The sequence below is a fragment of the Lepidochelys kempii genome, chromosome 6, assembly GCF_965140265.1.
Source record: "Lepidochelys kempii isolate rLepKem1 chromosome 6, rLepKem1.hap2, whole genome shotgun sequence".
Classification (NCBI taxonomy): Eukaryota; Metazoa; Chordata; order Testudines; family Cheloniidae; genus Lepidochelys; species Lepidochelys kempii.
The window spans coordinates 60,528,612-60,542,548 of record NC_133261.1 but is presented as its reverse complement, the minus strand read 5'-3'; the positions used below and the strand labels follow the sequence as shown (position 1 = coordinate 60,542,548).

At 51.5% G+C, this 13,937-nt stretch overlaps 1 protein-coding gene across 19 annotated transcripts in view; it reads right to left on the bottom strand.

Annotated features, from left to right (window-relative positions):
- DGKZ (diacylglycerol kinase zeta) overlaps positions 1–13,937 on the bottom strand; it is an 89,245-nt gene that overhangs the window by 33,623 nt on the left and 41,685 nt on the right. For 7 of the 19 annotated variants that reach the window (XM_073348186.1, XM_073348180.1, XM_073348181.1 and 4 more), the window contains 4 exons: positions 4,038–4,146; positions 2,857–2,952; positions 1,034–1,111; positions 624–680 (listed from right to left, as the gene is read on the bottom strand). In XM_073348186.1, the coding sequence (XP_073204287.1) occupies positions 624–680; positions 1,034–1,111; positions 2,857–2,952; positions 4,038–4,146 (340 nt within the window). Of the gene's footprint in view, positions 1–623; positions 681–1,033; positions 1,112–2,856; positions 2,953–4,037; positions 4,147–5,528; positions 6,452–13,937 lie in introns of those variants that run through there. The other 12 variants (XM_073348185.1, XM_073348191.1, XM_073348183.1 and 9 more) reach the window with 11 other exon arrangements.

Below are 13,937 nucleotides of genomic sequence, written 5' to 3'. Positions count from 1 at the left end.
TGGGAGAAATGAAGTGGATCGGACCTGACATACACCAGAGTCCCCACAGGTAAGGGGTGCACAGGGGTTAACCAGGGTCAAGTTCACGTACTGTGGCAATAGGTGCAGCTAACCTGGGCTGGGCGATAGAGCAAAAACCCAGCTCTTCTCCCCAGACTCCACACAAAACTTTCCAGGAGGCCTGCAAAAGTTCAACTGTTCTTTCATTCTCCCAGGGCCAGCATGAGATGGGCTGAAATTCCTCCTGGGAAAGGTTGGCCTTGAGGTGTCTTTGGCCCAGCCTGGCAGGCCCAGGAGGTTCTGAGAATGCAGATCAGCAGCTGACTGACCAGAAGCGGATCTTCCTATGAATGATTTGAGATTCACCCCACACTAGCACCAATCCCGTGCAGGTGCATTTCAAATAAATGCCCCACAGGATGGGTGACCACGTTCAGAGGTTTCACAGGTAGCACAGACTCAGGGGCTCCTGCCACACTTGAAAATGCCCAGACTTTCTGCTGCTTTCACAACAAACCCAGCTAAGCCTCTTCCTTGGCACCCTGAGCCCTCTGCCACCAAACCAGAAGGGGACGGGACTTCCTCCTGGCAAACACGGCAAGCGGTCCAGCTGAGTCTCTCACCTCCCGAACGTTCCTTGATCCCGACTCCCTGAAGGAAGGTTTGCAGCGGAAATTTATCTGCAGATTTAACACACACAAGGGAAACATCAGTGAAACCATCTGCTAAAACCTACTGGAGTCGAGTTCAATGTGGCAGGCTTGGGAGCTTCCTGGGACATTTGATGCTTATCCGGGATCCTCATCCAACCCCCTACCGAAGGGGCAATTCACCAGCCCTTGGGGCTAAAATGCCAGGAGATCTGCTAGAAGTCTGTTTCCTCACTAATGTCCCCTCAGGAGGCACCTGCCTGTCATGACAATGGCTAACCAAAGCACAGGGGACTCAGCGCTGGCCCCATGCTGAATGTTGCCCAGGTAAGGGGTAACCAGCTCGTCAGGCCCAGGAGCGGCCTGTGTTGGGCTTTACTCACTTTCTCCAGCTGTTCTATGCAGGGCGTATGCACTACGATTTTGCAGGCTGCACACTTGCGTCTGGTCAGAGGTTTCTGCTGAAAAAGGGAAAAGCCCCTATGTTAACATCAGTATTTATTTACATTCAGGAAGCCTTGGAGCGCCACTCACTCCTCCTCCACTCCCAGCAGGGCACTCCTGAGAGCGAGCAGCTCAGTACTCTGCAGGATGGGAAGCCATAAGGAACAAATATACCCTTAAGATCACCGCAGGTAAAAACCTTGTCCCTTGATTTAAATGCCCCACCCCCAGCCTGCCTCAGCTCTGCCCTGGGGCAAGAGGTGAAGGCAGTCTCCATTGGCCAATCAGTCCTCAATCTCTTTTGACACTGGCACCAGGCAGCCAATCACTGCCATCTGTGGCGGTTTTGGTGCTGCCCATCAGACCGAGACCCCAAGCTCATTTCACCCAAACCAACGAACAGCCATCGGATGGGCACCGTCCTCAGGCCCCAGATCTCACAGCTGGACGCGACCTGCACTTAGAGGGGGATGGCTGCAGCGTCTCAGAGGGCGTTGCCCCTGTGAGCGACCCAACCTGCAGTCACGTAACTGCAGGGCTTGGGCTTCCATTTCTTGGACCTTCCTTTTACTGCAAGATCCTTCCTGGAAAGTTCTGGAATTAACTTCTCTCTTGGGGCATCTGGGGTCATGACACCCCCTCACAGAAACTCTGTATCAACTCAGCCAGCTGGATCCCAGCCACAGAGATACCCAGAGGCCTTGGCGCCTGCTGCCAGCTCAGATGCAGCAACTTTCCAGATTCAAAGCAGCATTAGTAGCAGGCAGAGTCTGGAGCAGAATATTTTCCATCTCCCTCACTGGCCCCACAAGTGTTAACCCCTTCTTTGTTGGACTCCAGAATGCCTGAAAACTTCCACTGGGGTTCTCAACAAATTTTTTGGTGGGCTCAGAGTGCAGCCACCAACTCTTGCTGGTGGCTGCTCTGACAATTTTTCCTAAAATACTTGCTCAACTTTAGGAAAAACCAATAAATATGCAAATACACACGTCCAAATATCGTAAATTTATTTATGTAGGGTTTTTTTGCAGACTCAATAATAAAAATAATGTATTGTTGTCTCTATTCTTTATAAACAGAACAAACAAATAAGGTGCTTCGCCTGTTCTTGTCTTTTTTCTTTTAGATTTCTGGTTGCTTGGGGGGGTGGGGGGGGGACGACTGGCTAGCTAGGAAGTCTGCTATGAAAAGTGATATTAACAAACATACAAATATCACTTCTCACAACAGACTTACTCAGCCCCAGCAAGCCTAGGGACAAATTAAGCCCTGGATAGGAAGGTGGGTACAGAGGCAGCAGGGGCTAGAGGTGATGACGAGGGCTAAACTTGGGACTAGAGCCTGCCACCGCGCACTCAGGGAACGGAGACTGAAGCCTCAAGCCCAGGGGATGGGGACCAGGGATGGAGCCCGAAGCCACATGGGTGGAGCACGCCACCAGCCACCCCATGGCTGAAGCCTGACCCCACCACCCCTGGGGAAAGTGGGTAACTCACATTGGCTGTCTACTCCTCCAGCTTGTATCTCCCCAGAAGGGGGGAAAGGCCCAACCACCGATGGCAGCCCTAGGGGAGGGGCTGCTACCCACCCACCCTCCCCATCAGGCTGTGGCTGCAAGAAAAGACCATGGTGGCTGCATTTGAGAAATGCCCCCAGGCTACTTAGTGCAGAAAGGGATACCCAGGTTTTTCCACTAGGTGGCACTGCAGTCTTGTATATTGACCAAGCCGAGCTGACAACGGGGTCACTGTGCCTGACTTACCAGCATCTTGGCCACACAGTTCTGTTCCCCCACATAGCAGAAATCCCCAGAGCCGCTGGTCTCAAACCAGATGTGCTCCCCGTAGATTGCAGTTTCCTGGAAGGCACAAGAGATACGCTGCACTTCTCCAATGGGCCACAAGAGTCCCCACACTGCCTAACCTTGGATCCCAGCAGTCACCTCCAACATGATGAATATCCCAGACCCACAAATACACTGTGCTATGTTACAGTCAGCTGGAGGGCGCCTATGGGGCACCCCTGTGATCGCAGGCTGCACAGAGGCCCCACTCTCCAGAGCGATGGCACATGCAGGAAACCTGCCCAAAGCTCCCACCGTGGCCCAGATCTGTCAGAAATGGAAAAGTACAGCCTGTAGGATACTATCCCATCTAGCTGTAAACAATGGGGCTGTCCGGGAAAGGATTCTCCTGGGCAAATTCACCCCATTGCTAGGGAGTTTTCCTGAGATTCAGTTTATATTTTCCCCTTACTTCCCGTCACATGCTCCGACCCAGTGTCCCATCCAGAGGTCTGCACCCCTCACTCCGTTATTGGCAGACTGTCATGTCCCCACTCACTCATTGCTGAGCTCAACTGGACACCTCTCTCCTCACAGGTCAATCCCTTCAGTGCCCTGACTGTTTCTGCCCTTCACGGTGTTCCAGGTGAGAAGCATCCTTTCTCAGCTTCCAAACACAAGGCCTCTGGGGACGAGGGGCCCAGAGCAGAAGGCACTATCCCAGCTAGGTCTCCCCACAGTTGTAGAGAGGGATTGTCCCCACCCTACGCCAGGACGAGGCCTCTGAAGGCCTCACAATGGGTTCAGCTTTGCCTGTGCAGAACAGGAGGTGGAGCAGAGGTGCTTGTGCATCTCCGAAAAGAAGAGCAGTGCCTCCCACCACTCCCCGAGTCTCCATTCCCAGGTGCAGAATGGATGGCTGTGTAGTACCAGTGGGGAATGAGAGTGAATGCACTGTCCATTTTCCCCAGCATCAAGGTGCTTTACCCAGCAACATCAGAAAGCACCAGCTGCTAGTCACAAGGCTACACGTGTCAAAACTGGAGCCACCTGGTACAGCCTCATAGCCCTCCTCCTGGGAATGGCGACAACTCGAGTGCAGCCGCTGTAACATCAGAGAGTCCCTTCCCAAGCGCCAAGGAAAATTAAAGTCAACCTACACTCCAGTCCACAGTGCTGCGGATCTGCCTCTCTGATTCACTCCTCAGGGCTAGTGTGGGGTTCGGCTGGGCTACCATGTGCTGGAGGCCGGACTTGGCGATGGCTTTCCTGGAAGAAAGAGGGAGGGGTGGCTATAAAAACAGGCAGGAACATAGATACACGCAAGACATCATGAGCCCTTCAGAAGGAAGGGAATGGTAAGGGGTGGCAGAGCATCATTTGTTAGTATCACTCAAAGCCAGAAACCTGGCTGAGGCTGAATTCACTATAACGACAGGCTGGGCAATACCCACCCTCCCAGCATACGCCATGAGGATGAGCCAGTGAAGGGTTCCCTGCAGTGGTGAGATGTAGGGTCTCACAAGCCACACCTACACAGTATGCCCCTCTAGCGGTGGCTGGGCCACAGAGCGGCTTGGGAGTCTGCTAGAGCCCTTGAGCTACAGAGCTGGGTTTTGCCCAGACAGTAGATGCTCATGTTTTTAGATCCAGAGGCCCTGAGGGTTGATGCCCCACTCAGGAGCGTCACATTACATACAAAAAGCTTCAGACTTGACCTGGTGGGAGTAGCCCCTCTTCCCAAAGACGGGTGAAGGTCACAAGGGTGGGGACTCTTTCTGAAGACACAGACATCCCAGAGATGCCCCCTCTCACTTGAATGTCACAAATGGACAGAGAATCAAGAGCCAGCAGAAGTGGGGCAGAGTGCGGTGAGAAGTGGGGGAAGCAGCTCCCGGCCCCTGCTCACAAGAGGCTCTCGCTGTCTCCAGGTCAACAGCCACTGGCCTGGGACCGACCACCTCAGCAAAGATTTTGACCCCTCCCACCATGGCAGTGCCATTTCCAGTAGCTGCCCAGGCAAGGAGTTGTGCAGCCTCTGAGCCCAGCAGCCAGTGGAGCCGGGCAGAGCAAGCCAACTGGAGAAACTGGACACATCCTTCCCCCATCCCAGAAACATCCCCTCTCTTCCAAAACCCTTCTCATGATCCCTTATTCACGCCTGCACCTGGCGCCAGCAGTTGGGAGAAGCCAGCAAGCACAGGGGTACTGCCAACAGCCTGAAAGCAAACTCAGCAGCCAGTCAGACACACACAGATGGACAAGAGGCTGAGTGGCCTTTGATCAGTGGTGAAGGAAATGGAGACACCGACTCCCTGGCCTCTCCTAGTCCACAAACATACCGAGCACATGGGTGGGAGCTGCAGCTAGGCCTGGCAGAGGGTCCTGTGCTAGCCCCTTCCCTCATCCTACCCTGAGGCCCTATGCAGACCCTCCAGCTCCCTCTCCCCACCCCCTCCACTTGCCCTGATCCAGAGGGGTTTGGGACTCCATGCCAATGCATCAGCCATGCCCTCATTTTCCCTACCCCAAGCCAGACAAGCTAGATACCCTGTGCCAATCTCTGCTCCCTTCAATACTGCCCCAGCCATGGCCTGGACTATCCCTCTGAATCTCCCCTCTCCCCTGCCACTTGGGAACACCATACATACAGCAGCTGGGGGCTCCAGGCTTTAGGGAAGGCACTGGCATAGTTGCCATAGGCAGGCTCCACTCCCAAGCATTCATATATGGCTTCTGATGGCCGCCTGGCTCTAGGAGGAACCTTCCATCTTTTGGCAGCCAGCCGCGCTCTGCATGGTGGAAGCCGAGCGCCTGGCCTGGGGCTCTCCCCTGAGAGCCGTGGCTGGCTGAGGCGTCGGTAATACCCCTGCAGCCCGCAGGCTGCCTTGCTGTACACAAACTCTGCAGGTAGGAGGTGGGTGGAGTGGTGGTGCAGGCAGCCTTGAGCTTGCAGGAGAGACCTCATGCTGATAGGGTGCAGGGCAGGGCGCCTGCTCCTTGGGGGAAGCGTGGCCTGCAGCTCACGCCGATCCAACCTGGCTCCTGAGGCGACAGTCTCCTCCCTGCCACAGCCCTCCTTTAGCTCCTCCCAGGGCGACTCGGATCCAGAGCCTTCGGCACAGGCCATCCGCCTCCCTTCCTCTGCCTCGCTCACTTGGATGAGGCTGGCCAGCAGCATGGAGGGGCCCATGAGTTGGGTATCAATGGTGCGCACCTGGCCCCCACGCTTCTTCTGGACAGCAAACCTGGGGCTGAGGTGGGGCGGGGTGGTGCTGGAGCGTCGCCGGGGGCTCAGGCTGCCCTTGTCTGGGGAGCCCAGGCAGGAAACGCTCTGCAGCTGGGTACTGGACCTGCGGCGGCACTGTGCCAGGGAGGCCGAGGGCATGCCCACCATGGAGCGCCGCCTGGCTTTGCCAGTGGGCACTGACACAACGCTGGCATGCTGGAAACCCAACGACGACACCTTCCTCCTGAAGTGCCTTTTAAAAAAGGTGTCCATAGTGACTGGGGGTGCCCCGAACAGTGGCTGTTAACACAGAAACCAGCAATTAAAGGGGGAGGGGCTCTCATCAAACCACCTACAAGGTCTTCAACTCTTTGCAGGGAAGAAGGATGCTATGAGGGAGCTCTGGGGGGACTCAAAGGGTACTGGTGCGAGGGACATCAGAGAGAAAGAGGAGGGGAGGGGGACACAGGGGAAGGCTAACATGCGGTACTGCTGCCAGGAGACCTATACTGGATACTACATTAGAGGCCGATGCAGGGCAAGGAAACCCCTGTGCAAGGCAAAAAGGAGAAGTGGGATGGTGTGAAGCCTGAAGGGCTTGTCTGGTGGCTCAGGAGTTGGTCATGAGTGATGAGGCAGAACACCTGGATTTGGGGACTTCCCATAATGGACCAACTGGCAGATCGGAGACGAGTCCCAACCCTGCACCTGAGGACAGCTAGGAGCAGTTCTCTCCATGCAGGAGACACCAGCATGGATTTGCAGCCAGCCTCTGCCTTCCAAGGCAGCTGGGGGTGGGAATGCTGTGGAGGCACCATACTCAGCCCCACTGTGGGGTGTACAACATTGCTCCCTACCTGCCAATACACAGAGCCCCTCAAGGATGCTTCAATTTCACCCCCCGCCCCCCGAGCTTGGGTATGATCTGGCCTCCATCTGGGTTACAGGGTCCCTGCAGAGACGAGTGCCATCCATTCTGCCCGGGGAGGGAGCAGAGCTGGGACCAAACCAAAGAGGCACAGCTCCAGCATCATGGTCCAGTTCTGGGAAGGGGTCAGGACTGCAGATCCCAGCCCTTCCGCTGAACAGTGAATGGATTCTAAGCCCCCGCTCGTCTTGACTACTAAAAAAAGTGCATGTCTGATGGTGCTGGAAAAGGACGCAAGCAGGAAGGAGTCTGCACAAGGGGACCCCGAACTCCAACCAAGTCTCCTGGTTAATAACAGCAGAACAGTGTATGCTCCTGCAGCAGCTTTCCACAGAGTGAGATCCACAGCACCCTCTTGAGTACAGGACTCCAACCTCAGACCTAACCGAGCAGAGTCACGACATCCCTGGGGAGTCTGGGCCCGGGTGCAAACTCAGTCCACCACTTGCTGGTTAAAAGGACACCTGTGGGCAGTTGTGCAATGATGGAGCACCTCAGTGAGAGTCACAGTGCCACTCTGCAGACAAGTGCTTTGCCCTGGTCTACGCTTAAAAGTTTTCTCCACGTAGCTGTGAAAAATTCCTGTCCCTGAGCACTGTAACCATACCAAGCCACCCCCAGTGCAGATGCTCTAAGGTCAATGGAAGAACACTTCTGTCGCCCTAGCCACCGCCACTCAGGGAGGTGGATTACCTACAGTGCCAGAAAGACCTCTTCAGTTGCTCTGGGAAGTGTCTACACTATGGCACTACAGCGACAAAGATACAGCACCGTAGCTGTGCTGCTGCAGCACCTGCAGTGTAGGCACGGCCTTAAAGAGATGCAGCCACTAAACACCACTCGTCCCTTGGGTTAGGAACCAAGCACCTGATGCACTTGTCCCCACTGAGACGGTTTCTATGCCTTTCCCAGCGTGCTGAGCTGGGCAGGGTTACTCTCTGCTGCTAGTTTCCTCTGTATCCTGCTTCCATCACCATGGGAGCTGGCTTCTGAGGCGCCCTCTCTTGTGCTCTAGTTCTCCCTTTCTATGTCTCAGTGACTAGCCCAGGCTGCTACTGATCTCCTGGTTCCCAGCACTGGAAGGAGTTGAAGGATCACACTGTTTAAACGCAAATGCCCTGTCAGCACTGAGTTTACAGCCAGTTCCTAGAACCATTTCTCTGCAGAGAACTTTAGGTAAAAAATGGAACTGACATATTTTAAAGCCAGGTGTAAATGTTGGACTTGGCTCTGCTGAGAGGCGATTCCCTTTAAACCAAACTGACATTCGCCTACATTCTCACTTGAGGATGAGGTAACATGCTGAGCATGGCACAGGATGCTTTCAGGGCAGGTATCTGGGAGCTCCCTGCTCCAGTATTTCCCATAGTCTGCAGGAGAACAGTCTGTGCACATCCCAAGGGTGCATGAAGACAGCTCCCCCCAGGGAGATCTTGGGAAGATGCCCCTCTTCGCCCACTACTCCATTTCCTCCCTCTCCTGCCACCCCCATCAAGGTTTCTACTCGTAAATTCTAAGTGCTGACATTTCAGACATTACAAAATTCTAAACATATCAGATCTAAGCACTCAGAGTTTACAAGTAGAAACTAACAATAAATGTAGGGCAGAAGGTGCCTGCCTAGGACTTGAAGAGAATAGAGACTGGCTAAGAGACTTGGAGCAGTGCTGGGAAAATAATCGTTATCTGCTCAAAACCTCACTCTTCTGCTGGAGAGAGCTTTAAATGACTCTCAAGCTCTCTCTGCCCAGTACTGTCAGGTTGCCAAGATACTGCAGCTGCAGGAGAAAAGCTTTGAACAGCAGATGGAGAAGGCTTCAGCACTGGTTAAAACACTCTGCCTGATGGGCACATTTTTAAATGCAGGCGATGTTATTTGGCCAGATCCACACTCCCATTCTTCAGCTAGCAATTCTGTTCTGCCTTTCCAACCGTCACAGTTTCCAGCCATGTGTCCTCAGCCTCCATCTATTTCTTCTAGCCTTAATCTCAGCTATACAGGGTTGGCTCTTGGAGTCCTCCTTCTCCATTCCACTGTCTTGAAGTTTCTTGGCAAGGCTACAGCTAATGAAATCCTTTTGTATGACATGCATCCACTTAGGTTTAGGTTTTCTAACCCTTCTCTTACCCTCCACTTCTAAGTTTAACACCCTGTTTCCTATATATTCTTCCAATCTTCTTTTCACATGCCCATACCTAAGCCTCAACTCCCTCAGCATCTCTATAAGTGGTACCACTTTCACACTTCCCTTAATTTGTTCATTCCAAACATGGTCCACCCGTATAACTCCAAGAATGCACCTTAATAATTTAATTTTCACTACATTCAATATGTGCCCCTTTCTCTTCCTCAGTCCCCAGCATTCAGAGCCATACAAAAGTGAAGGCCTAATTACGGTCTTGTAGATTTAAGGGTATGTCTACACTACGTGCCGGATCGGCAGGCAGCTATCGATCCAGCAGGGGTCCATTTATCGCATCTACTCTAGATGCGATAAATCGATCCCTGAGAGCTCTCCTGTCGACTCCTGTACTCCACCGCCACAAGAGGCGCAGGCGGAGTCGACGGGGGAGCGGTAGCAGTTGACTCACTGCGGTGAAGACACCACAGTAAGTTGATCTAAGTACATTGACTTCAGCTACGTTATTCACTTAGCTGAAGTTGTGTAATTTAGATAGATTCCCGCCCACTCCACCCCCCAGTGTAGACCAGGGCTTACTTTTCAATTTGATAGGCACTCTCCTATCATAAACCACTCCGCTCACTTCTCTCCAGTTAGTCCATACCTTTCCTGTTCTGCTTATGAATTCATTGTTGAGTTCACTATTACCCTGTACTATCCAACCTACGCACTTGAACCTCTGTGCCTTTGATAGTGGCTGGCCCCAGAGACTTACAGTCTCATTGTCTTCCTTTCACGTCTAATCAAATCTACAGACACACACACAGTTTTATTTCTGCTGATTTTCATGCCATTTCTTTTAAGTACGCATCTCCATCTTCTTCCACGTACGAGCACATTGTCTGCAAAAACATGCACCTGGGTGTTTTCTGTAAGCGCATCAAGCACCAAGGCAAACAAAAAGGGGGTCAGTAATGAGCCTTGACACATTCCTGTTCTTACTAGAAACTGTACAGTTTCTCCACGTGGCCTTTTAACTGTGGTTACACCACCCTCATAAATGCCCTGGACAAGTCTCAGAGTAACAGCCGTGTTAGTCTGTATTCGCAAAAAGAAAAGGAGTACTTGTGGCACCTTAGAGACTAACCAATTTATTAGAGCATGAGCTTTCGTGAGCTACAGCTCACTTCCTCAGATGCATATCGTGGAAACTGCAGCAGGCTTTATATATACACAGAGAATATGAAACAATACCTCCTCCCACCCCACTGTCCTGCTGGTAATAGCTTATCTAAAGTGATCATCAGGTGGGCCATGGGATTTGTGCTGGAAATGACCCACCTGACGATCACTTTAGATAAGCTATTACCAGCAGGACAGTGGGGTGGGAGGAGGTATTGGTTCATATTCTCTGTGTATATATAAAGCCTGCTGCAGTTTACACGATATGCATCTGAGGAAGTGAGCTGTAGCTCACGAAAGCTTATGCTCTAATAAATTGGTTAGTCTCTAAGGTGCCACAAGTACTCCTTTTCTTTCTGGACAAGTCTGATATAGTCGTCAGGTATCTGCTTCATTCTCATACCACCAGACAACCTCTCTCGAAACACGGTCATAAGCCTTCTTAAGATCCACGAATACCAGGTGCAACGTTTTCCTCTTTTTTCTATATTTTTCCACAGCAATCTTAATGCAAAGATAGCATCCACTGGTGACTTGCCTGTCACAAATCCAAACTGATTGTCACTGACCTTTACTTTTCTTCATTGTCTCTTACCAATAACTTTCTCCAAGATCTTCATCGTGTGACTCATGAGTTTAATGCTGCCGTAGTTACCACAGTCCTGATAAGTAAGGTAGTGAGCATATGATTAATTCCTCCTTCCCCCTCTGCCTGGCATATGGTACGTAAAAATCCCAGAACTGTAATTTTAAACTAAGTATCATTACACTACAGTAGCATAGTGCTGGAAGGTGGGAGGCATGATTGTGCACTGCAGAGGTCTTTGAAGTTCTAGCATGGGTGTCTTGTGGGCTACAGTCCTGCTAAATCGAAAGTGAACATGAAAGGCTTTGTCTAGATGGCAGATTTTCCGATATTCTCCTACCATTGCACTAGCATCATGCAGCTCCACCACAGTGAGCAACAGTGACAGGGCTAACGCAAGCTGGCCAACGGAACTTTAACCACCAAGTCATCTAGAACAGCTCTGAGCAGCCTTACAGAGTTGCTCGCGCACTGGTACATGGGCACACTCAGGGTCATGCTGGTGGTACACTAAATGCCTGGATGCTGCTATTGTGGTGGGTGGGAATGACTTGTCTCAACACCATTTCTTTCCTTTTTCAGGTTTACATTCTTGAGAGCAAATACACTTGAGCAATCTGAACTCTGAGCTAAATGGTTTTGTACGGTACTTTACTACGGCTCCTTCTATCTGGAAGAGTCCCAAAATGCTACATCCAGTTCACACAAGAATCGCGTTACTTACTGTCGGGCTGGGACACACATGGCAGCTATTTAACAGCTGCACAGCAATGCTACACAACATCTTAGATCCAAGAGGGAAGAAGAAATAAACCCGTGTCCAGTGGAAACTGCAGGGAATTTTAGAGCAGGTTGGCAGAACAAAAGCAATCTTCCAAACCACATCATGGGATCTTTTAGGGCCTACTTGGGTTTGTCTACACAGCATTTTTTTGAGTGTGCAGGGGTGAGTCCCCCCAGCCCGGGTTGACAGACTCCGGCTAGTCAGGCTTGTGCTCTAAAACTAGCCGTGTAGTCAGTGCTTTGGAGTCGCGACTCGGGCTGGAGCTCAGGCTCTGAAGCCCAACCCTGTCACTAGGCTTTAGAGCCCAAGCTCCAGCCAAAACGGCGATTTCAAAGCACCAGCTGCCCAGCTAGTTTTAGACTACTAGTGCGAGCCCTGCTAGCCCAAATCTATCAGCCTGGGCTGGGAGGCTTGCTCCAAAATATGTAGACATATCTTGGAGGGCCAGGACTAATGTGCTTTGGCAGTGCTGTAGGAGGGGAGGACAAGCAAGGGGGTGCCACAGCCCAGGTTTGAGGGGCAGAGCTGTGTGCAGAGCCCAGACCTGGAAGACGACTGCATGTTGGGATCAAGGGGCATGCACAGAGCTGCGAGAGACCCCACAACAGCCATTTGTCTTAGCCTTTCAGATTTCTATGCTCTTGCTGTGATTTGGAAGCTTTTTAAAATATCATTTGATGGTAAGATGGGAAGGAATGTTCAGTGCCTGTGATTATTTCAGAGTGAACATCACTCGTGATATGTTGCACAAAAGGGCCTTGCAGAGGCAATTTGGCATTCACGGGGGGGGGGGGGGGGTGAGGGAAGAGAAATAATGTTGCATACTTGAGGGCCTTGGCTCTTGTCACAAGCAGCTTTATAATCCCTCTGTACTCACAATGTGGTAGCTTTGATCTGCTAATGAACTGCAATCAGGGTCATGATGAGCTTTCCTAATGGGGACCATATAACTCTGACAAGAGGCAGATGGGGCCCCAGCATAATAAACAGGCTGGCAAAGTCATGGAGGCACGGTCCTCTGGCTCCTATAGCTGGAAGAGACCATGAATAAAGTAACCTTGGAAAGAGCCTTTTCCCCCAGGCAACACACCTCCACGGTCCCACCCTTGGGAGTTTCCTGCCCAGGTTTAGTTTGCACAAAGAGAAGCGGCTGCAGATTCAGAGCCCCCCTACATGCAGCCTTGGGCACCAACCCTGCAGGGACAGCACTGTAGGTCAGGAGAGCCAGTGGAGGAGCACACAAGAATGCCTGGGCACTAGCAGGAAGACAATAAGGAAAGATGTCAGGAATCCTAACCATTCACCTTGGTTGCTGACCCCACTGCAGAGTCACAATTGGGGATACCCTAACAACAACACAGGTGGAGAGTGTTGTCGTCGGTCCAGTGGCAAGGTAGCCAGTTGCTGATCTACAGCCTCTCTGTGACCAAAGCAAATGGCAAGCTTTCACAGTAGCAGATGGGCCACAGGTTCTTCACCCAACATCAATCTTCTAGGCAAATGCTGCCAGTGGCCATAAAGCAGAAGGTGTTTAAAGCTTTTCCAAAGTCTCTGCATCAGCCATCTTTGATCACCACAGACCTGTGGCTAACAACAACAAATGGCTTACCAAGGCCCAGTGGAATTTTCTGAAAGCTCAGTGGAGCTTTCAAACAGAACTAGATACATCTGTCAGCAAACTGGCTGAGTTGGACTTAACATGTCCAACCAGTAAGTGACACTTACCAAATTCTCTGCAAATTAATTTGGGTAGCTGCTAATAAATTGATCCCTAGAGGCTATTGCCGACAGTATATCCCTAGGTGGTGGTCAGAGGCAATTAAGCTCTACCAGGAATTCAAATCAGCTGGTGACAAACAGGAATTCATTCAACTGCTGGATCAAACCAGATGTGATCGATGGACAGACAGGGAGTCAACTAAGATAGACTGTTCTCACTCTAGCCGGCTAGCCTGGCAAACCATCAAAAGACTTTTTGGAAATTATTCTACCCTTTGCAAAAAAGGCGTTTCCAGTCACCACAAATGCATCCCAGCTAGTGGACATACACAGAACTTGGATAAGTCTTCAGCCATGCAGTCAAAATTGAGCTTTCAGAGAGGTAGCAGGCTCCTAGTGTGGATTCAAACCAGATGGCTCCTTTTCCAAACAAAGAACTGGACTAGGCCATGAAGCTTATAAAGGTCTGGATTATATCTGTAGAGTTCCTACTTCACCTAGGCCCAAAA